This window comes from Callionymus lyra, chromosome 7, assembly GCF_982586985.1.
Source record: "Callionymus lyra chromosome 7, fCalLyr1.hap1.1, whole genome shotgun sequence".
NCBI lineage: Eukaryota > Metazoa > Chordata > Actinopteri > Syngnathiformes > Callionymidae > Callionymus > Callionymus lyra.
Genome location: NC_141824.1, coordinates 20,470,571 through 20,495,671, shown reverse-complemented (window position 1 = coordinate 20,495,671; position 25,101 = coordinate 20,470,571). Strand labels below are relative to the sequence as shown.

The 25,101-nt window shown below is 41.1% G+C and overlaps 1 protein-coding gene across 2 annotated transcripts; it reads right to left on the bottom strand.

Moving 5' to 3' along the window:
• Positions 1-1,288: 1,288 nt before the first annotated feature.
• On the bottom strand, positions 1,289-25,092 carry pak4 (p21 protein (Cdc42/Rac)-activated kinase 4). 2 transcript variants are annotated; one of them, XM_087795803.1, is made up of 11 exons: positions 24,947-25,092; positions 10,666-10,896; positions 9,132-9,319; positions 8,875-9,064; positions 7,368-7,601; positions 6,857-7,309; positions 5,423-5,556; positions 5,135-5,261; positions 3,941-4,066; positions 3,725-3,859; positions 1,289-3,227 (listed from the first exon to the last, which is right to left on the bottom strand). In XM_087795803.1, the coding sequence occupies exons 2-11, from the start codon at positions 10,864-10,866 to the stop codon at positions 3,072-3,074; spliced, it is 1,944 nt and encodes a 647-aa protein (XP_087651929.1). In that variant the 5' UTR covers positions 10,867-10,896; positions 24,947-25,092; the 3' UTR covers positions 1,289-3,071. The 2 variants fall into 2 exon arrangements, with proteins under 2 accessions (XP_087651929.1, XP_087651930.1); XM_087795804.1 differs by lacking the exon at positions 24,947-25,092 and adding an exon at positions 16,269-16,391.
• Between the last annotated feature and the right edge of the window lie 9 nt (positions 25,093-25,101).

Sequence of the window (25,101 nt, the reverse complement as noted above, 5' to 3'; positions counted from 1 at the left end):
AAGAGGTCGGTGACCTCTGGGGCAGGAGTCTTCAGGGGTCCACGTCTGGGCACAGTCCAGTGGCGTGTGGAGACGTCCCCATCAGTGAGCTGAGATGTTAATGTCTGTATTTGACATGCAAATAAAGATTCGAGGAATGAAAGCAGAAGAGTTTTAACATGCTGCGAGAACCTCAGAATAATGAATCGATGAGGGAAGTTCCCGTCTTTCACAATAACTCCATCTAAAGATAATTAACCTTAAAGTTACGGTGAAGTCAGGGCACGACTGAAAAACTCCTTTGGTTACAGTATAACCGAGGATGTTAATCAGAAGACAGATGCGGGTCAATCTTTAAGTCAGTCGTATGAGTCATTATGACCAACATCAGTGGGAGCCTGCAGTGGTCAGGGGCCATGACCTGAGAGGGTAGACATCAGTGACATCAAAGTATTGAATGGCTGAAAATAACATTTTAAATGTTTAACTCCTTTGAAATCTTGTATTTTCAAGCATTTAATTAGTTTATTATTTAATCACTTAAATCAATAATTTTTATATTGAATGTGTTTTTGTTGTTGGTATACTACTGCCAACATTTTTATATTCAAATAAAATTAGTTTTAAAATTAATATATATATTCTTTTGCCCATAAAGTTTGATATTTTAATTCCAAATATACATTTATATACACTAAATTCAAAATCATTTGAATACTTTTAAATTCGATATGAAAGTGTTGTTATAATGGTGCAAATATTTTCATATTCAATTTAAAGTCTAGGAATATTTTCAAGATTATAATTTTTATAAAAAATAAATTAAAAAAAACATGCTTAAATGCTAACAAAATTTAATTTAAATCAAATTAAATAGAACAAAAAAAATCCAAAATTTGAAATGTTCAATTCAATCTTCTATACAATCAATTTGCAGAGAAAGAAGTATTGACTTATTAAAAGATTTATGCCCCAATGAAACTTTTATTTTTTTATTTTTTGTGATACTATCTGCTTGAATGATTGTCCCACGCTACTTCTTTTGTGGGTCACTCTAATCTACTTCCTGTTTCTCGGAACATTGCAACTTCCCGTTTAGAAGAATTTTGACATGGTAGTTTATTAAAAATGTCTATTTTGAGACCAGGTTACATGTCTGTCACCCCGTGAAGAAAAGGTTTCATTTCTAATAAACATTATTTATAAACGTTTGTTCACAAAGAGCATCATTGTGTAGCACGAGGTCATCAGCAGCTGAACACGCTTCCAAAGAATGACAAAGAAAAACACTTGATGACAAAAATACTTTTACAAAAAACTGTATTTGAAAAAAAGTAGAATCTGCAAAGTGAAGTCTATTTTTATACAAAACACAGAAAGTTTTTTGTCTCACAGTTGAAACAGCGGCTGTGGTTGTTACGACGACGGCAGACATGACAAACCACTAGAAGCTAACAAGGCACCGGCGCCGCTCGCTACGCAACACTGGCGTCCACTGGAAGCATCGGGTGAGTTAGTGTCGTCTACGTATTCACACGGATAATTACATCGAGGTTCACAAAAATAGTCTTATAGTACATTTAGTGGAAATTATTTTTCTTTGCGTCGTTACAGTGTGTTTTAGTAGAACAAACAAACAAACAAAATGAAAAGAATTGTGTTTTGTTTGAATTCTGTTTTTGTGCACAGCTCGCTTGACCTTACGGACCACGTGAGTCGTTCGTGACCCTTGAGATCCTCTTAAATTAATTCATTGTCTTAGGTTGGTCCCAGCTAGCCAGGAAGGGGGCGGCCTTGACGGGTGACTTTGTCCAAGCTCGCCGGGGCACATCTCAAGACGCCATGGGGAGGACTTAGAGAACATCCAGTGTGAAGTGGTTAGTGTTGCAGGTTCAATTCCCGGCTGGTAAGAATGTTGAACCACCATTCATCCGTACGTTAAGTTAAGAAAGATCTTGTCCAGTTGAGGGTCCGAGGAAAAGACGACGGAGGAGGAGCTCTGGCATCGGGAAGGAGCTCGGAGTAGAGCCGTGAATAGTGGCATTCCCAGCACCAGGGGGCGCTCCACAGTTCGGGGTTTAAATGGTGACCATCCATTTTTAGACTTCCATCAACCTGGTTCTGGTCTACTTCTACTCAGCCGGGCCCAGTAAAGAATGAGCACAACATGTGATCCGCGACCCTGCCAGTCATCCAGTGAACTATTAACCCCTGGAAGATTCCCGGAATCCTGGCATCATTCAGGTCCGAGTGAGGTCAGTGGTCTGGACGGGGAAATCATTGTCCCGAGGACTAGATCTTCCCTTCCGAAGTTGGATGGTACTTTGGACCGGACGCCACAAATCGGGGGGAAGTTTGTTGCTGAGGGGGGTGTTACCGTGACGACCGGGTGCAGCACTGACTGCCTTCATTTATCATGACATCATCACTGTAGAGAAGTTCCTCGTCCTCGGATCAACAGGATTCCCAGACGGACCAGTGACTCACGCGTGGATCGTCCGTCGAGGTTATAAAGTGGTGAAGCCGTTCAGATAAATACGAGCCATGCTGATGCTGGAGAGTCATCGTCCTCCTCTAAACATCTCAAAGTCCTCCTCAGTCTCCACCAAATTAAGTGAAAGTTAAAAAAAAAATTAAAAACCGGGTCAAGCATCCAAACCGCTCTCACGCCTGCACATTAAAAATCATGTTAAAACTCCAGTGTTGACCTTCGACCCCGACGACAGGAAGCTCCGAGCGTCAAAGGCGACACAATAACATCTTGTGTGGAGTCGAACGTTTCTTCCCTCAGTAGTAAAAAGTTCAAGGTTGTCGTGAGAATGTTCCAGACGATCCAGGCGGGAAATTAAAAAAAAGAAAAGAAAAAAGAATCCGAGATAGAAAGTCCTGCTCGTTCAGATCTGACCTTCAACAAGAGCAGCTCTGATGCCGTCTTCATCCTGGTCCCCCCCGTTGATCCAGAAACACTTCACGGCCGTGTTCGCTAGAATACTCCTGCACACGGCTCTCCTGGCCTCAGTGTGCAGGAGTATTCTCTTCCAATGCGGAACCGGGGGTTTTTCCTGGAGCAGCGTTCTGGAGCCGCAAGTGTTTCATCTCATTCTGTTCTGTCGCATCAGAGGGACGATGCAGGACGGGGGTCCCGCTTTGGTCAGGAAGGGGTGTTTGAGGAGTTCGTTGGCCGTGGCCCGCTGAGCCGGGTCTCGTACCAACATCCGGTCCAGGAATCCTTTCAGTAGAGGAGAGACCTGGAGGAGCAGAGGGGCACCACGGGTGAGAAGATGAGATGAACATGCATATACTGAATAACTGCTTAAAGACTCCACAACAGATCCAAGACTCCACAACAGATCCAAGACTCCACAACAGATCCATGATTCCACAACAGATCCAAGACTCCACAACAGATCCAAGACTCCACAACAGATCCAAGACTCCACAACAGATCCAAGACTCCACACCAGATCCAAGACTCCACACCAGATCCAAGACTCCACACCAGATCCAAGACTCCACAACAGATCCAAGACTCCACACCAGATCCAAGACTCCACAACAGATCCAAGACTCCACACCAGATCCAAGATTCCACAACAGATCCAAGATTCCACAACAGATCCAAGACTCCACAACAGATCCAAGACTCCACAACAGATCCAAGACTCCACAACAGATCCAAGACTCCACAACAGATCCAAGATTCCACAACAGATCCAACGACTCCACAACAGATCCAAGACTCTACCTTGTGCAGGTTCTTCAGTTTAGGGGGCAGATTGTCCCGGATCATCTTCATGGCCTTGAGCGGAGCTTCGTTGAAGTATGGCGGCTCACCGTCCACCATCTCGATCACCATGATGCCCAGAGACCAGATGTCCACCTGGAACACAGTTTAAGGTTGTGAGCGTGACCCCCTCAAGAGGCCTCGTGGACCCTTCTCTCTCTCCGTCTAGAACGTCACCTCTTGTCCGTACGGAAGTCTGGATATGAGCTCGGGCGCCATCCAGTAGGGCGTCCCCACCAGAGACTTCCTCCTCTGCACCTCTTTGGACACCTGAGCGCAAAAACCAAAGTCCGACAGCTTCACCTGCAGACAGAGTGGAGGTGAGAACGTGAGGAAGATCAAAAAAACACATTTGTATTCTTATTAAATTCTTACACAATATTATAAAAGTATATTTCTTTAATTATAGAATTTAATAGGCATTTTAAATGTATTTGATAGCAAATAATGAGACGGTAATTTGTCATGGTTTCTTTGGTAGATATAAAAAAGTACTCCTTAGATGTTGTTATCGAGTGCAAAATGTTCCACAGATGTTGAGTTCAGACATGAGATCGAGAACACAAGGATATTTTGACGCCAGCTCAGGTAAACACGTGAATGTGGGTCAGAGTCAGACAGAGTTGCACCAGAACTTCCCTTATCTTCTGCAAACAAGGTTTGTTTCGCTGCGATTGTACCTCGAACTGCTGCCAGTCGTGCTAGACTCGCTGCCGTTTCACTTTTGAACATGAAATGATGGTTTTTCATCAATAAGCTGGACACAATTAAGCTCTTCAATATTTTGTCAATTATAGTGTTTTACTTTAATAGAGAACTTTAGTATTTTCTGAATGAATTCATCTTTTTTATTTTAACAGAGCTTAAAAAGTAAATTCAATATTTAACATGTGGCCTTTTAAATGTACAGTATATATGTGTATATTTATTTCACCACATGTTACATTGAAAAGGCCACAGACTAAAAAAAATATATATTGAATTGGGAAAATGCATTTTTGAATTATTGGAATTAGAAAATCTCAACTTCAAGTTATAGAATCAATCATTCAATAAAAACGAATTCAACCGCTAAATAGAGAAATGTTACAATTTATATAGAAAAAATAAAATAGTTAATAATGTAAGTGTTTAAATAAAATATTCAAAGTTTTAACGTTTTAAATTCAAGAAGTCAATATTCTGATGGCGCCGATGTACTTTTTGTTAAAAAAAACAAACAACAATCCACCCTATAGTGCACTACATCCATCATTCCACAAGGTGGCAGTAATCCAGGAGTTTGTATTTATCAAGTTGTTCAGCTCAACAACACCAGCATCTGAGTGATCCAAGTTATTCCCCCGCCAGAGTGAGGAAGACTCCACGTACCCGGCCGTCGTGAGTGAGCAGGATGGAGTCGCTCTTGATGTCTCGGTGAATCACTCCCTGGGTGTGAAGCACCGACAGCGCCTTGAGGACCGACAGACACACGGTGGCGATCTGTTCCTCGTTCATCCTGGAATATACATCGATTAGACCCGAGTCATTATTTAGCAAAGGCTCAAGTTTATTTTAAGACACTTATATTCTGTTATATTTTGATTCTACCAGGCAGTTTTCAGATGATTTAACATGAGTCATATTTCATATCAATTTAATCAGACTTGTTCTTTTCACCTTGTGTGCGTCACGATGTCAGTGAGAGCGCCCCCTTCCAGGAACTCCATGACCACCCAGAGCTCGTCTCCCACCAAGTAGCTGTTGTACATCTCAACCACGTTCTCGTGATGGTAGTCTCGCATGATCACCACCTGTGGGCAGCAGAGGAGGGTCAGACTGGAGCTAAAGGTCATGTTGGCAGGAGTAATACTAAGAAGCCTCGCAGGAGTAATACTAAGAAGCCTCGCAAGAGTAATACTACGAAGCCTCGCAAGAGTAATACTACAAAGCCAAGCTGGAGTAATACTATGAAACCTCGCAAGAGTAATACTACGAAGCCAAGCTGGAGTAATACTATGAAGCCTCGCAAGGGTAATACTACGAAGCCAAGCTGGAGTAATACTATGAAACCTCGGAAGAGTAATACTACGAAGCCAAGCTGGAGTAATACTATGAAGCCTCGCAAGAGTAATACTACGAAGCCAAGCTGGAGTAATACTATGAAACCTCGCAAGAGTAATAATACGAAGCCAAGCTGGAGTAATACTATGAAACCTCGCAAGAGTAATACAACGAAGCCTCGCAGGAGTAATAGTCGAAGCCTCGCAAAAGTAATACTACGAAGCCTCGCAGGAGTAATACCTTGAAGCCACACTGGAGTAATACTACGAAACCTTTCTGGAGTAATACTAAAAATCCTTGCAGGAGTAATACTAAGAAGCCTTGCAGGAATAATACTAAGAAAGCCTCACAGGAGTTATACTACCAAGCCACGCAGGAGAAATAATACAAAGCCCGGCGAGTAATACTATGAAGCCTTGTAGGAGTAAAACTATGAAACCTTGCAGAGTAACACTTTTAAGCCTCGCACAGTAGTATTTTTAAGCCTCTCACAGTAGTACTTTGAAGCCTCGTACAGAAGTACTTTTAAGCTTCGCACAGTAGTACTTAATGATTAATACTTAGAAGCCTTGCTGATTAATACTTCGAAGTATTACTGTGCAAGGCTTCAAAGCCTCACACAGTAATACTTCAAAGTCTCGCACAGTAATAGCACTGAGCCTCGCAGCGTCAAGCATCATCAATACAATAGACGCACTAGGTCAGGGGTGGGCAAACACGGTCCTCAAGGGCCGCAGGGTGTGCAGGTTTTTGTTCCAACCGATCGAGCATGTACATTTTAACCAATGAGGTTTCAGCTGAAACAAGCAACACCAGACTGACAATCAACTAATTACACTCCCAAGACACCTGATTGGTCAAAATGTGTCCTCTTGATCGGTTGGAACAAAAACCTGCACACCCTGCGGCCCTTGAGGACCGAGTTTGCCTACCCCTGACCTAGGTTATACGGCGTACGGTGATTTTGAAAAAATACAGCCAACTATTTTATGTTCTCATAATAGACTGAAAAATACAGTAAAGTCTGTGGACCAGCTGGTGAACTCAGACCTCGTTGAAGAGAAGTTCTCTTCTCTGCTGCTTCCTCAAGTCCATCTTCTTGACCGCGACCAGCTTCCCCGTGGTCTTCACGGTGGCGATGCACACGATGCCCGTGGAGCCCTCGCCGATCTTGATGTAGTGGTCCAGGTAGGTGCGGGGGTCGCCCGGGTCCACTACCATCTGCAGCGCCGCCCTGAACTGCTCGTGAGAAACCCGTTGAGGCTCTCTCTGAGGGGACCGGCCCTGGGGTGGCGCACTGGACATCGGGGGGCCCGAGGGGGCGGGGGGTCTGGGCGCGGGCACCGTGGGGTGCGGCGTGTGCGGGTGCTGGGAGGACTCGGCGGTCAAGGTGGGGTGGGAGGTGTGATGGGGGTGGCTGATGGGAGGCTTGGAGCCCGAAGAGCCGCGCTGGGACCCGGCAGAGGGCCCGTTTTTGGGCGAGGGTTCTGCGTGTCGGGTCGGCTGGAGGAGGAAGATCAGGTCAGACTCACATGTGAACACAGGTGTGAGGGTCTCTCACCTGTCCCGTGGGGCTCCGTCCCCCGTCGCTGTCGGCCCTCGGGTAGGTGTTGAAGGGTCTCGTCGTCTGCTGGGCGGGCTTGACGACGCCGTCGCCGACGGGGAGGTTGGGGGTCCGGATGTTGGGCCCGGAGAGAGGGCGCTTGTCCCTGGGAGACTGAGGACTGCCCTCTCTTCCGATGTAGCTGGACTTCGGTCGGTGGTCGCTCTGCTGGTCCCGGCGGGTCACCTGGTCCTGAGGAGGAGAAACATGCCACCATCATGTATGTGCATTTCTGACGTCACCCTGATGGACTGACAGACAAATATACAATAAATGATCTCTTTTATAAGATGCCATTAATATTTATAAACAATGATGGACGTAACTTTAAGTCTCAACTCTTAAGTAAATCAATGTGTGGACGAGGTAGAGTAACTAACATTTACTTTCTCTTCGTCACCAATTAATGAGGAATTCAATGACGTCGGGAACCGCTATGGTGCGTTCAGGACCGTAGGATATTTAATAACTAAACCTGGAACACTCAATAAGGAAACGGTAATGACTTCAATAAACAACTGAACACATAAAATATTATATGGGCTTCTAAAAAAATAATACAATTTTCATAATATGTGATGTAAAATATGCCGTTATTTACGTGAAAAGTAAAGTTTACATTGTGTTGAATAGTTTACCGTTTTCTGCACTTGTTTTAGTTTACAAGTCATTTACTGTATTTATCACTTCTTGTATTGTTTGTCGTTTATTTTCCTTTAAGAGGTTGGTGTTTGCTTTTTATACATTGTTGCTTAATTCTATTTTTGTGTGATTAATAATAAAAAAAACACTTTTGTGTTTAAGTATCTAAGAATAAAATAGTACTTTTAAGCCTCGCACAGTAGTACTTAGAAGCCTCGCTGATTAATACTTCGAAGCCTCGCTGATTATTACTTAGAAGCCTCGCTGATTATTACTTCGAAGCCTCGCTGATTATTACTTCGAAGCCTCGCTGATTATTACTTCGAAGCCTCGCTGATTATTACTTAGAAGCCTCGCTGATTAATACTTCGAAGCCTCGCTGATTATTACTTAGAAGCCTCGCTGATTATTACTTAGAAGCCTCGCTGATTATTACTTAGAAGCCTCGCACAGTAGTACTTTTAAGCCTCGCACAGTAGTACTTCAAAGCCTCGCTGATTAATACTTCCAAGCCTTGCTAATTATTACTTAAAAGCCTCACTCAGTAGTACTTCGAAGTCCCGCACAGTAGTACTTCGAAGCCTCGCTGATTAATACTTCCAAGCCTTGCTAATTATTACTTAAAAGCCTCGCACAGTAGTACTTCGAAGCCTCGCACATTATATATATTATATATATCTAAGAATAAAATAAAAAATAAAAATTTCAGCCTGAAACAAAAGCCAGTAGTGCAGCATTCTTTAGGAATATTATGTGTCGTGTTTTTTTCCCCATGCGACAACCGTTTGACCGAAGGTGACAGAAGTGTGTCAGGTATTCGGACCTGGTCTCTCTCTCGGTGCTCCCTGTCTCTGGGGGGCGGTGGTGGAGGACCTGACCCCGGTCTGGCTCCCCTGCTTGGCTCCTGGCCCCGGGGCTGCTGCTGTGGCCTCCCTGCACCGGAGTCTTCTCGATGAGGCGGTCGGGCGGCGTGCTGGCCGTGTCGGGGGTCGCCGTGGTGGTCCGGGCGCGACCTGAGAGAGACGAGCAGGAACAAGATCATCGGATCTGAGTTTCAACACCAGTGTCCCGCCGTCTCACCTGTCCGAGTGGTGTCTTTGGTGAGGGTCTCCGTTCTCCTGTCCCCCCGGGGGGGCGTCCCTGCGGGGCTGCACGGGAGGACTCCCTCGCCGGAGGGAGTTGGAGCGAGTCACCGACATGGTGTCGAACTCATCCAGTAGCCACGTCAGGGATCCGTCCGCCCCGATCTTGCTGCCGCGAACAATCGACTGCAGATTGAAAAATAATAAATCAGGTTCCAACCTCACAAGAATACACACTATTAAACTCACACACATGTATTAAGCTTTCACTACAAACATCACGATGAGTTGAAGAGCTACTGGATCTTTTAAAAAAGTATTTTAAATTTGACTTCAGATCTTTTTTAAATCATCTTTAAAAAATATTTTATTCCGTGGCTTTTAATACATGTCGAGTTGGACTCCCGTTTCTTCTTGGTTGTTGTTTGTGTTTCCTTCATTTCTTAAATGTTTTTGATGTCGTTACATTTTATATTTTTCAACTTTTATCATTTATAAGTGGTAGTATTTGATGCCACACTGTACAGCACTTTGGTCAACCTTGGTTGTTTTTAAATGTGCTTTATAAATAAACGATTTAATAATATTGATCAGAATTTTTGAATCAACAATCGTTTGTTTGTTTGTTTGTTTTTTTGTTTATTGTCTGTTAGCATAATGAGTCGAATTGACAGGAAAAATTTTTTATGTAAACAGTTTTATACATTTGTACTGTTGAAGTAACAACAAACAGATGTTTTGTCTTAAGTTTTATCTGTCTTTTTTATTTTCTAACATTTTTTCACACACTGACATCAAAAGTGACGAGATTGACACAAGATTGTGTAGAAAATGAGTTTCCATATACATAGAAAATTCTTCCACGAAAAAGATTGAGTTTCATTTGATGTCTTTATTGGAATTACTTTTCCGATATCCTTTTCCTACTGAATATTTTTGGAATAATTATATTTGTATGTACATTGGTATGTACTCCATCTGCATTTGATTTCGTTTTTTTATAGCAAGTATCTCTAAATTGTAGATATGGAAATTCAATTTGTCTATTATTTTGTTTTGTTATTATTCTCATTGTTTTTCTAGTTTATTTGTGGTTAATTGTAGTTATTTATAAATTTTCTTTTTGAAAAACATTTTTGTAAACACATGCTAACAGTAAAAAAAGATTTAACAACAATAATAATTATTATTATTTGTGTAAAATCAATGAAAAAAAGGATTTAGATATAATTTAAGTGGCATTTAAACAGCAGCATGACCTTGTGCTGGGTTGGGGGGGGGGGGTGCAACAATGGCAAAGGTCGTGTTGAAGTGGTTGGATAAAGTTATCTCGCACAGACTGAAGCTCTGCAACCAAATTAGGTCACAAAATAAGTTTGGTCCGTGGAAACAATTGGTCACGAAAGTCTCCGAATAACGATCAGAAACTCGTTGACAACTTCCTTGTTGATGATCATTATGTTTCATAAGCGTGTCAAATTAAAGTTATGAAAACATGGATCCGTGGCAGTTTGACAGGTGACTCCGCCCACCTTGCTGGGCTCCACGGTGGTGATGACGGTCACGTCGATGAAGGGCTTGGGCCTCTTGGCTGTGTCCTCGATGAGGGACTGCCATTGTCGCGGCAGCCCGACGAACTTCTGCTCCTGCTCGTCGAAGTCCGTGTGGACCCGGTGCTCAAAGTTGGACGGCGCCGAGATCTGGATGCGAGACTTCTTCTTCTTGGTGAACATGGTGGCGGACGAGCGAGCCAAACATCAGACCTGCAAGGAGGAGCGAAGAGAGTGATGAGGGACTCGTATCTCATCCTTCATTTACTCGAGCAGAAGCAGCTCGGCTTAGAGGAAGAAGGAAAGAGTTGCTGAAGATGGTCAAACTTCACACCATTTAACATGCACTTGTATCATTTGCTTAAACTAAAGTCACTCCCAGTTTTAATCCTGTGACCAAAAGAAAATGTAGTTTTGCTGTTAAACAGGTTGTATCAAGGTCAACAATTAAAGTTGGATTAGGAGTAATTGTTATGACATAATAAGCAAATATTTGAGTCACATGTAGAGCCAACGCTACTGTAAGAAGAGAGTCGATCAATTTAAGCCTCCATTGGTAATGACTAGATGTCAATCAAACCCCACTGACCAGTGTCCCCCTCTGTGGGGGGCAGTGGTCGCAAGGGGCCAAAAACAAACAAACTTCATCATCATAAAAAAAATGGATATATATGGATATATGGATATATATATATAATATATATATATCCATATATATATATAAAGCAGGAAGAGATGTTGACAATATAGCTATTACAATAGTTGAGATAAGATTTCAATAAATTAAAAAGCTTTAACATTTTTCAACATTTAAATTACAAAGCTCTTTCAAAAACCCTTTTTCATACAATTTTACTCAAAAAGGGGTTTACCCTTAAACAACTTACCAACTTAGCTATGATTAGTATTGAAGAATCTGGCGATACGATGCTTATCATGATACATTTGTGACGATATGATACACTGCGATGTATTGCTGTATTGTAGGAAAAACTATATATTGTTTCTTTTAGCACTTTTTCTGGATTTTAAAACAAAGAAATGAACAAATACTTTCTCTTATCAAATGTGAAAGTGCTTGTAGGAGAGTGCTTCTCAAAATATTAACAATAATGCAATCCAGTGTCTGTCAGTGTTTAATTTTTTAACTTTAAACTTTTTTTTAACGGCCAAATTTCCAGGAAATGACGAATGTTGCTAACTAGTCAGAGGATTAATTGCACCACAAAAATGAATAAATTCTGTGAATATTTGAGTTTTAATTGTAAAATAAAACATCAAATGATCTTTTATACACACACTATTGAAACATGAACCATAAAATAACTTGTTTTTAAATGTCGAGAATAAAATGTTTTACTCCCTTAATCTAGAAATACTTACATTAACAAAAGAAATGAGGGTTGAGGCTTAATGCTAAAATTAGTCGCTTATTATTAAAATGAACATCGTTTAGAAAGAAATATGTTTTGCAGACGCTTCAATAAAACTTCCAACCATCTTAAAGCCATTTTCTGCTTCACTATCATGATCAAATCCAGACATTTGAACAACATATCGGCCAATATTTTCCTGAAATCACAACTGGTGCACACACCCATCAGAGCACACCAAAGAAGAATTTAAAAAGGTGAATAAAGTGAGTTTATGAGCCATTTTTTCTTCAACAGCTGGAGCCTCTTTCCTTCTCTGAATAGTTACATTTACTCTGAGTCAAGAGCAAACAGATCTCATGTCCCGGAGCACAATCTTCACGTCTTCCATCAGGTCTGACATGTAGTCCTGAGACTCTGAAGTTCGAGGAGAAATAACAAAGAGCTCCAACAGCAGGACACGTTACGAGGAACGAGGCTCCGAGGTCTGGACCAGGGCGAGACAGGAGGGAGAGGCCGTGAGTCATGAAGCCTGGTTTGGCCTGTAGCGTTAATAAAGCCTTTCACAGCAGGAGCGTTTGAAGTGCGGCAGGATCCGCCCTCGGAAACACAGGAAAAAAACCAGAGGTCACTGCCAACAACCACGAGCAGCAGAGACGTGTAGGTGAAGCCTGACAATACACTTCAAATACTGAAGAAACCTGGAAGGAGTCGAGTGATTCAAAATAAGGTTACTCAGGTCTAAGCAGAGAAATCTCTTGTAATACTTAAATATAAAATGAAATAGAACAGTTTAATAACAAGAATTTTCGAAAACAACTTTGTTAAAGTTAAAAGCAAGAGATAAGATGCATCTATTGAGGCACAAGTTTGGTTTGTTTACTTTAACTATTTTTACTTCCTGGTTCCTGATCCGAATGATGACACCTCAGCTAGTCATGAACTCATTAATCGAAGCTATTTCTATTTGTTCAGGCTTTTCCTTGATTTTCTGGAACTCCTGTTGTGTTATCAGTTTTATCTTGACCTTTAAAGTATATACTTTATTGAATATTGTTTTGATTGTTTAAGTGCTTTGTGACCCTGGTCTGGAAAAGCGCTATACAAATAATAATTGCTTACTTACTTACTATTATCTTATCTCACGTGTATTAAGCATTATTCTGCTGTAACATTTTATTTTAAAATAAAGTTTAATACCAGTATTGTAAACACGAAAAACATTGTTATGGTTATAACAGTATAGAGTATTCAGAAGGAAATAAATACAGTCATAACACACAACATAAGCTGTGTTCTGTTGACAACACTGGCAAGAAACGTCTCTGGATCCGACAATTATTTATTTATTTAATTAGTTGTTCACAGCCGGGTGACATTAACGATGTGTTGGAAAGAGTTTAGCTTGCGGTCTCATAAAGGTGAGGTTTCTGCGCGAGTGTTAAATGCCTCCGCGGGATGAGATTAACATATCCGTCCAGACGTCAGTCAAGAGCCGAGTCCTACGACGATCGTGATTGACAACCCGACGCCCCGATGAGCAGAAAATGGACCATCTCTTGTTTCCTCGCCTCAGGGTCCATTACCTGTCGCCCCGGAAGTCAACTCGACCAGGGTTCTGGAAAAAGAACTCTCATGGGATTTCAAACGAGCGATGGACAAAGTGTCAAAGAAGCCAGAGTCAGAGGAAAGTGATTTACTACCAACAGGAAGTGTGTGAAACAGAGCGAGTAATTCTGTGGTGGCGGCAGCGACACTGTACCGCTCTTTCAAACACACAGAAGCACAAACAGCGACCCCCCCCCCCCACCCCACCCTTCACCCGGAAAAACAATGGCTGTAGTTAGAGCCTCCCTGTGTCCACCCCCGACTACCACCCCTCATGATCGCTCACTCACATTGTGGCCCCCAAACTCTCCTCTTTGATGATCCCCCCCCACACACACATGTAGTGAAGTGAACCTCTGCTCGCACACTCATGTTTGTGTCCAAGTGAACCCTGAGAAAACGCTGATAAGCTCAGGATGAAGCGGACGAGACTGTAGCAAACTTCAGCTCGACTCATGGTCATAAACCTCAGCCTCGACAGAGACACTCCCCAACACTGAGGTGGAAGCTGTTGATTTAAAGTGGAAATTTACCCATAAAACAACAGTAAACCATTGTGTTTCCGTGGGTCAAGGTGACCCGGAGGTCTAAAAAAAAAAAATTGTGTTCACATTCACCCAGAGACCACCCCAGGGATACCTCAAACATATTTGTTTTCGGACCACCTTGACCCAGAGATAATAATAGTATTAAACATCGTTACAATCTCATAATTTAAGTAACTGTGTTTTTCAAACTAATAACAGATTAAATGTGAGTTTTATCAAGTTTCTTTACCAGTTGATAGGTAAGCATTCAGGTTTTTTAGTTGGTGTGTTATGACTGGAAATTAAGTTCTGAACTAAACCAATAGTTATTTAGTCTTCGATTTGTGAGACGCTGTCTCTTACAATGTCAACTAGTTTTCTCACTAAAGTAAAATCACTTTTACTTATTTTATCACTGAATAAAGACTCCATTATTGTTTTCTAACTTGTTTTTTCAACACTGATTCCCTACTAGAGAACATCACTGTCGTAGTTTAATGCTTTTAAAAATCATTTCAATCGTGACATTCATTCAGTAGTTATTGTACCGACAAGCGAGTGTAACTCTTGATGCATGTAAGAGGGAATCTGCTCCATGTTTGGGGAACACGGTCATTATGGGCTTCAAAAATATACAGATGAAAAAAGATTTAAAAGGGAAAATTTAAATTCTTTTTTTTTAATATGAAGGAAACCGTTTATCCACAGAGTCAGTCTTAAGTCTCTCCATTGATTGGACTAAAAAAAACTGCACCTCTAGGTGTCACAGTCAAGATTTGATTGACAGGAAGTCAAGAGTCATTTAATGAAAGCCAAGCATCAGCAGAACGTGTGACAGCAGCGAGAAACAATCTGTTGTTGAATTGCAGATTTGCAGAACTCTTAATGAAAAGCATCAGTTGACAGTAAAGAATCCCAAACACGCTGACAAATGGAAGATAAGAAGGTGAGCTTTGAAAAACACCCGGTTCTTCAGGAACACACCGATTTATCTGGCGAGTTTACTAACAGTCCCAGGGCCGGAACAACTTCAGGCATTTTATATCGGGCCACACAGAATGAAAACAAATAAAAAATGTAATATATAATTTCAGTTCTATTGATTATTACAGTGTATTGTGCGTTTTATTTTGAAAGGACACTATCGTCTTCGAAGCAACATTATCCTCTGACTCTTGACACATCAAGACACTTGTTTACATCAAGTTTTTGTGAAACACAAATTCTTGAGAAACCGATTACGACCGATACTGCTAAAACAAAACACACACATTGGCACAAAGTCTCTTAAAGCTAGTAGACACACACACTCTCATACTGAACACCATCGCCAGCATACAGTCAAAACACTCATGATAGCAAATACACAAACATCTTGTTATACCCGGTCTAGATCTCTTGCGATAATGTCATTTAATTTATTTATTTTATCTAAAAGGTTGTTCTGGGAATATAATAATTGCGACTCCCTGTGCCATGTTTTTAAATAATTTTGTATTTATTTTGTGTTTGTAATGAACATATATTTAAAGGTTTTTGCATCATTTGTACTCCTTTAAAGTGTGTGTTTATTCTTATTTTGTAAAAATAATTAAAAGAAAAGGGGAAAAAATCTTAACACATTTTTTTTATTGGTAACAATCCTGCACGTGCACGAAAAAAATTGAATTCCTTTTCTGTTTATTTGGATAAACTACTGGAAAACTGGACGAGCCAGGAAGAAGTCGACACAACAAATACTAAACAAATTCTAAACAAATGTTTTAGTTCAGTAAATAAGTTCATTGACAGCAGTGAACAGATCACGTGACTGACTCCATGTGTCAGACACATGTGTCAGTGAGGGTCAGCTGTCCAGAGTGTCCACACCTGCTGCTCTCGCCTTCTTTCTCACACACAACCCAGTCTTTTTCAACCAGTTAATCCCAGATATTCAGCAAAACGGAAGGGTTTTGTTTCCACGACTCGAGTTTAACCCGCTCGACACTCACGGTTCTCCGGAGGTGGAGTCGTAGCTCCAGGCGACACATGACCCACCTGGTCCCGCGGACGAGGAAAAACACACGCGCACACGCACCTCGCAGCCTCCGTGGTGAAGTTACAACTCCGGGTGACGCGTCACTTTCACGTCCGAGCGGGTCATCTTCTCCAGAACCAGAACCGAGCGCCTGTTTTTTTTCGGCTGGAAAAGCGAACAGAGTCGCATTCCGACGAGTTTCGTGACGTCACCGCGAGTGAGAGAGAGAGAGAGAGAGCGAGAGAAAGAGGGAGAGGCGGGGGCGCGCGCACACATGCACGTGTGCTGATAGTAAGTGACGTCATAATAAGAGCGCCAAATCCCTGTTTACCTGTGCTGTGTCTCAAATCGCATACTTCTCTTAGTATACTAGAAGTTAGTGTGCATCAGGATAGTGTACATACTAACTAGTACAAAAAAATATCAACAGATAGTATGTCTCAAATCAAACACTGCTGCTAGACTTAGACTTATGCTGTGTCTCAAATCGCATACTAGCGTACTCAAAGTTAGTATTTTTAGTGCGTTAGTGCGTCTCAATTCTTAGTATGCGAAATTTAGTGCGCCATGCACACTAAATTGGCGTACTAACACGCCCACAAAACTGAGTATGGTTCGATGGACACTAACCACCCTAAACAGCCGCCATCTTAGTGACGTTTTAAACGGAAGTTACGTCATATATATATGCATATATATGCATATACTTACAGGTGCATTTTCAGCAGCAGTAGTAGGATAAACACGTCTTTGCTGCTGATACCAGCTTAAATATCTCGCGCTTATTTAGAATCTCATATTTTTTCTTTATTTCTTTTTCCAAAGTTGCAATACGTGCTGCCAGCAGGTGTCGGCGATAGTGTTCAAACAGCTGGTTGAAACATCGTTAAATAGAAGTAGAAGAAGAAGCTGTCATGTGATCTCCGGTTAGTGTGTAGCAGCAGTGTTTGATTTGAGACATACTATCTGTGGAGAATTTGCGTACTAGTTAGTACGTACACTAAACTGATGCATACTAACTTCTAGCATACTAAGAGTAGTATGCGATTTGAGACACAGCATTAGACTTAGACTGCACTTTACAGGAAAGGACGCAACAGCTTCTTCTTCTACTTCTATTTAACGATGTTTCAACCAGCTGTTTGAACGCTATCGACACCTGCTGGCAGCACGTTTTGCAAGTTTGGAAAAAGAAATAAAGAAAAAATATGAGAATCTAAATATTTGCGAGATATGTAAGCTGGTATCAGCACCGAAGACATGCCATCCTTCTACTGCTGGCTGAAAATGCACCTATAAGTATAATAATATATATGCATATATATATATGACGTAACTTCCGTTTACAACGTCACTAAGATGGCGGCCGTTTAGTTTAGATAGTGTCCATCGAATCATACTCAGTTTTGTGGGCGTTTTAGTGACAATTTAGTGTGCATGGCGCACTTAATTTCGCATACTAAGAATTGAGACGCACTAACGCACTAAAAATACTAACTTTGAGTACGCTAGTATGTGTTTGAGACACAGCACTGTAGATCACTTACGCTTGCCTCACATCTATCTCAGTGTATTCTGACGTGTGTTTGTGGTATCAAAGAACATAAACACGCATTATAATCTATTTCTTTATTTTTAATTGTTTTGTGTTCTTGTTATATGAAGCTGATAAAAACAAGTGTAAAACTCAAGATCCAGGGGCCAGATCTGGTTCACAATAGCTACAGGTCAGTATAATATGCTTACAAGTTTAATCCATATCAACTGAAAATTCCCTGAAAACATGCAGACTCGGATAAATAAACAAGAACGTGTTTGAACTATATTTCTCGTGTTACTAAATAGTTTATCTTGGCACAGAGATGCTGAAATTAACCTCCTGAGTCTGTGATAAATGCTCTTAAATAAACAACAATAAATCAACGCAAATATCGTTCCGCTCGGAACATGGACTGTTTCAATAACTCCAGACTGACTGGGCGTGAATAAAAGCATATTTATTAAACAGTCGGTAACTGGCACTGTAAAAACAGGAAAGGCTGACAGTAGCATGAACCTCTTCATCCCAGTCTCCACCTCAGACACAGTGTTGTCGCTTCTTGTAGCACAATTTTAATCTCATTTTAATTGAGAAAAAAATTAAACACAAACAATAGTCAGGAGTACCAGTAGTAATCTTTAGTGGTTAAATGTCAACAAATATTTGGAAATTCTCAAAAAAGAAAAGCTGTACAGAAGTTTATTCAATGGTTAATACCTTTAAATTATTTTATTAAAGTAAAGTCATGATGAAGGTTTTCAGTTTTGGATTGAAAGAAAAGTCATAGAATCATGGAATGACACTTAAAACACAAAAAAGCGGTAAAAATGTAGTATACATGCCAGGCCTGTATGTGCCGCTGTCATGCTCTTCTAAAAAAAAAATTCAAAAATAAGAATCAGAGAAGAAGGCGAGGTGAATGAGAACAATTACATAATACTCGGTTGTTGTTTAAAAAAGTTGCGTAACAACGGAAATGTATTAAATCTGTGTGTCAGTATTAAAGGCCTGTGTTTATTTATTAAATATTATATATGACCGACCCATTTTAGGGGTTTGCTATTTTGCAAATGAACACCATCAAGCTAGTGTCACTACCTGCGAGAACATATGAATCCCATAACCTCAGTGATGATGTGTAAAGCTTCCAATAAAACATCGTAATAAGATTCAACAGCGACTTTCACTCGCACAGCAATGTGCGAGTTGGTCGACACAACAGTGAGAATGAAGTCATGTGACCAGAGCAGGTCGGCGTGAGAAGCCGAGAGCAGCTGCTAAAATAAACAGATCCATCACCGTGACATCACAGCACAGGAAGCCACGGGACTGTGAGAACCTTTTCGGAGTCGAGGTGACTCGTCTCAGGTGAGTCTGTGTGCGACCAATGTCGGCTCAAGGTCAAATACAGACAGGTGACGCTAAACTTAAAAGACGTTTATTTCACATGAACATTTGGTTTTCCCCTAATTGTTCATATAATAAGTACTTTATTGTGTGTTTATAATTGTTTTTAAGTTCTCCAACTAGTTCTAAACCTGATCTATTAGGGGTTTTTTTTTAATGTAAAAAAAAAAACGGACAAGATCATACAGTCATTACGGAAGAGGTCTGCCGACATTCCAGAGTAGAAACAAATAAATAAGCAGCAACAGGTCCACACTATGAACGTGGGAACCGTCCAATCCTGAGCCAGAGTTCAAACAAAAGCATGTGGCGCAGCAGCCAATCAGCAGCGACTTCCACCGGCAGGTCCAGGAATGTGGGAAGGCCCGTGATAACGACAGCGGAGTCACTATGTTGGACATCATTCTTGTCAATATAGTTCAACCTATTTTGGAGAAGCACCTCCATATGTTTACTATAGTTAACTAGTCTCATTTATTTTAACATTTAAGTAGGAAATTCAAGCTGACTAGTTGCAGGCTCAGAGAGAAGGAAATTAAATTTAAATCTTGTTTTTTCTTCATGATCGGATTGATAAACAATTACATTTAGAATTAAGAAACTTAAAAGATGATATTTTTAAGTCATGGATACAAACATTTGTCTTATTTTGTGAGACATATTTGTATATAAGTCTGTTTAATCTTTTTTATCTTGAATCGATAATACTTGCGACCCCCTTGGCATGTTTTTTAATAATTATAAGTCTTTTTTTAGGTGTTGTGTTTGTAATGTACACATTAAACTGTTGTTTTTTTCATTTGTACTTCCTTAAAGTGTGTTTTTTTTAGTCTCGTTTTGTGAAACTTTTTAGAAAAATCGTTAACATTTGACACGTTTTGTGTATTGGTACCAACTGTGCACATTTGTTTTACAAATACACGTTTTTTTCACTCAATTTTTTCACTCAATTTGGATTGTCAGAATGGATGTGTCGTGTCCATCGTGTGTCAACATAAAAACAGTCAAAACAGATTAAAAAAAAGTCAGCTTGAATCTTTCATGACCAGCTCTGGGTAAAAGCCGCTGCTACTGTCCGGTCATGCAAAAGGGATTTGAATATATTAAAAAGAAGTTTGTTTCCTTCCACGAGATGTTCCACCGGTTTTCTCCGACTTTTGTCGTGCTCTTCCGACAAGAAAACATAGTTGGAGCTCAGCCCACTTCCTCCAAACCCCACCCGTATATTCATATGCTGACCTTAACCTTCAGACTGTGTGTTGACTCTGACATTCTCTGCCCCCTGAGTGACTGCACAAGTCTCACTCCATACACAACAGTGGCGCTGTCGCACTACAAGTCATGCCTGTGCTGAAGGGTCTTCAATCTCCGAGAAGTTCAGGTTGGGTCAATAGAGGCGTGACGGACATGTCCTCGGCTCACTCAGGCCGGTTCTTGTAGAATTCACATTCAAACAAGTGCTCTGGCATCCACTCAAAACAAATGGACAAGGCTATAGTTCCTCAGGTTCCACTTCGGTCATTTGTTGCACAGAGTTCCAAAATATGCTTCATATGTGCAGTTATGTTGTCGCACAATTGTCAGTTGATCGTGCGAATATCAATCTTGGTACTTCATATTAAATGTAGATTATTTGGTCATTTCCTGCCCGGTTATAATGAAAGACTGTTTTTTATCTTGAATCGATAATACTTGCGACCCCCTTGGCATGTTTTTTTTTATAATTATTAGTCGTTTTTTTTAGGTTTTGTGTTTGGAATGTACACATTAAACTGTTGTTTTTTCATTTGTACTTCCTTAAAGTGTGTTTTTTAGTCTTCTTTTGTACACGTTTTGTGTGTTGGTACCAATTGTGCACATTTTTTTTTTTACAAATACACATTTTTTTCCACACAATTTTTCAATAAATTTGGATTGTTATGAATGGATGTGTCCATACTTGATATTAAATTTAGATTATTTGGTCATTTCCTGCCTGGTTATAATGAAAGAGAAGCCAAATGTTTCATGTTAAAACGTAATAGTTTCAACAAATCCAACATGTTTTGCCAAATAAAATCTTGTGATTCAGGTCAAACATTAGAGAGATTTTTCTATGACATAATCATTTGGAACAGTTTCAGTTTCATCATACAGACAAAAACAGGCAAAGTTAGACTCCATACAGCTTTAAAAGGGTTGCCGTTCCATCGAAAGGTGCAGGAGTTCAACTACAAATAGTTACGCAGTGACATCGTGAGTCGATTACAGAGAGCGTCCCGGTTATGAAAGTCTGCCTTCTCAACTATTTACAAGCCGTCCGGCCGTCCTGTGTACACAAGAGATGACTCACAAATGATGACAAGTTGAGCAAAAGTCGACAGTAGCGACACAGCAGCTCTAAAATAACAGACTTGGTGTTGTGATAATATTTCGATCAGCTGGTCGGACCGAGACATCAAAGACAGCAAGAGTAAATCACTTTTCTGCACAGAAAAAAAGTACAAAACAAAGAGCAGTCGACGCAGGTAACACACATTAGCAGCCAAAAGAAGTGAGATGGATCACATTCGATCGTCCAACTGTAGTCGGCCCACATTGCAACATCAGCAGAACGAGATCCCGAGCAGGGCCAAACAAGTCGGAGCTTGATTTTCTGCTTCTGACTGTATCCCAGAAACACAATAAAAATCAAGCTTGATTTGTATTGTGAGCGTCAACCTGCGGAACAGTTTTCTCAAGAATTCTTGTCTCGTTTTTTCCTCGAAAAGGAACATTAACTCGCCCTTATCTGAATCAGACACAGTTGTGTAGAAAACAATCAGTTCAAGAAAGGATTTGTGTTTGGATTAGATAGACTTTATGTTCAAACCTGCGCTGGCTAGTTAAAATATAACAAAGAACTCTGTTTATAAGGCTACACAAGGCTCCAAGATATAGGCGAAGGACACCCTGGAAAGGTCTCCAGTTAGGAATAGGGGAGTAATAGAATATTGATTTACTTTAAGTTTAACTAATGTATAGATTTAAGTGTCTCTTAAATTGATGTTGGACTCTATTGTATCATCAGTGTCTGTTTGTACAAAACTCTCTTTTCATTGATATACTTACATTAGAAAATATGCTTAAGCCCCGCCCACTACCTATCAATCATTTTAAGCTCCAACCGACAAAAAACTGGAGAAGCATCTTTTTCCAGCTGCACTTCCAGGCACCCCCCCCCCCCTGCCCGTACATGTCCGTGGACCGACGATGAATCCTGAAGAAGCCTCACATGTCACCATGTTTCTAGTCTCCACCACGTTGTTTGATCTCTCCAGCGAGATGAGCTTTAATCCTCGACGTTCTGCAGCTGAACCTCTCGCTGTCGCCTCGAATCAACTCATCCGAGGAGAACGTCTTCAAACCTTGTGCGGCCAAGACGACCATCGCTCGGCGTCTCTCCACCTGCACCACATGACCCCCCTCTGTGAAACCCGACTCCGGGCCGAAAACACAAGACTCATCTGACGAGACAGAACTTTCCACCAGGAGCTGCTCCTTTGATGGAAAGTGGACCAGTTGCAAGCCGGGTGACCTTTGATCCCGCTCAGAGACAAAGAGAGCCGCTACAGGGTCAAACTGAACAATAACGATGGTGAAGGAGGTGGAAGATTTGAGAGTCAGTCCCAGTTGTTAACTACTAAAGTAAGTCAAACTTCTACACCATTTTTTAGTCATTTTTCGTATGCAACTGATCTCCTGCTTCTTCAAACATTTAAAAATAGTTCTTATCACATCTGCCGAGGAAGTCACGTTGACCATCACGATAACTCAAAAGCAGATTAACAGATTAAAATGCCTTTTTTTTAGTAAAATGTTAACAAAAAAGGACCAAGAGCATTAAACTCTGGTTCTGGATCACCATCTGGGTCCATGAATCTTTTGAAGGATTTGTCACCATCTGTTGATTAAGAGGCATCACATGAGCTCCGCTAAACTTTAAATGGTGGTTAATTATTAATTCTGCACTTGAGCTCTTGAATTATACGACTAATGTGATTGTTTTGTATGAGTCTATTTTGAAATTTTAAAAAAATGTTGCATTGTATAAAAGTCTTGCAACCTTTGTAGGAAATAATAGCAAATATATTATGTATATAAACGTCAACAGTAGCTTTTAAAATTCGGTGTATTACTGTCACGTTGTTGAATGCATTTTAAAAACATCAAGAAAAATAAACCCGGATCGGAAAACAGAACATTTCCGTTTAACTTATGTTTTTGTCAAAGCTGGGCCATAAGTTACTGAGCACTAGAACTCAAAGTGGGTAAATGTCAACAGATATTTGGAAAATTTTAAAAACAGAAAAGCTTTAAAAGTGGGTTTAAAAAAAAGGTTGTGTTATAGTCCAGTAACTCGGACAGTTTGAGATCCAACTATCAGATGGTAAGAAGTTTATTCCCTTGTTCAGGACAAACCCCAGACATGCAAGACTGTCAACAATGAGTCCTGCACGGTTGTAGACTCGACTTCAAGCTCCAGACTATGTTCTTTCCTTCACTTCTCGCTGGCGTTCTGAAGAACGAAGGTCGATTCTTCAATCCTCAGACTGTTCTGAAGAACGAAAGTCGATTCTTCAACCCTCAGACTGTTCTGAAGAACGAAGGTTGATTCTTTAACCCTCAGACTGTTCTGAAGAACGAAGGTTGATTCTTTAACCCTCAGACTGTTCTGAAGAACGAAGGTCGATTCTTCAACCCTCAGACTGTTCTGAAGAACGAAGGTTGATTCTTCAACCCTCAGACTGTTCTGAAGAACGAACGTTGATTCTTCAACCCTCAGACTGTTCTGAAGAACGAAGGTTGATTCTTCAACCCTCAGACTGTTCTGAAGAACGAAGGTGGACTCTTTAACCCTCAGACTGTTCTGAAGAACGAAGGTTGATTCTTCAACCCTCAGACTGTTCTGAAGAACGAAGGTTGATTCTTCAACCCTCAGACTGTTCTGAAGAACGAAGGTTGATTCTTCAACCCTCAGACTGTTCTGAAGAACGAAGGTTGATTCTTTAACCCTCAGACTGTTCTGAAGAACGAAGGTGGACTCTTTAACCCTCAGACTGTTCTGAAGAACGAAGGTGGATTCTTTAAACCCTCAGACTGAAGAGTGCAGGAGAAGCGTGACCCTTCCATACCTCCCTGGCATTCCAGGAATGGTTGGTTTCTCCTGCACTATCACTGCTGACTAACTGCCTGTGAAGTCTCTCTTACGGGATCATCTGTCAGCCTCACACAGAACCATTATGGACTCGCTCGAGGAAGACGAGACAGTAAAAAAAACCTGTTCTGACAAAAAAAAAGAGGTCAAAAAGAAAACATGGAATCTTCTTTCCTTCATCTAGTCATTCAAGACTTGTTCCTGCCATCATGTGTAGATCACAAGCAGGAGGGTTAGTTAAAAGACTCCTTGGCTGGAGGTGACAGACATACGAGGAATACCAAAGATTACCAGAACCGGCTTGACTTGGATTTTCACTTAAGCCGACCCCTGGGCTCGGAGGGTCTCCTCCTCCACTGAGACGCCGCCGCGGCTCCCATGACTTTTTTCTTAACTTCTTTTAAGTCCGTGTTTGTCACGACGATGGGGGTTTTTATTGCAGAAACACGGACTCGACAAGTCGACCGTCAGGATCGACACCAGCGGGAGCAGAACCGCGGAAGCTCTTCCGTGCACTTCACGGCGGCTAACGTTAGCAGAGCTAGCCAGTTACCAGGGAGTCCAGACGCGCCATAAGCTCAGACACAACAAGCTCGAGCAAAGTTGTTTACTCACCCTGGAAATGTCCGATAATGGGCGTCTTTTCCTGGCCGGTGACCCCGAATTGAAGAAGCCGCGTCAGAATTGGAACGATCGAGACGAACTAACTTCGAGCGAACTGTGTGACATCAGACCGAGAAGTCTCATTTCCCGACGCCATGTTGGACTGG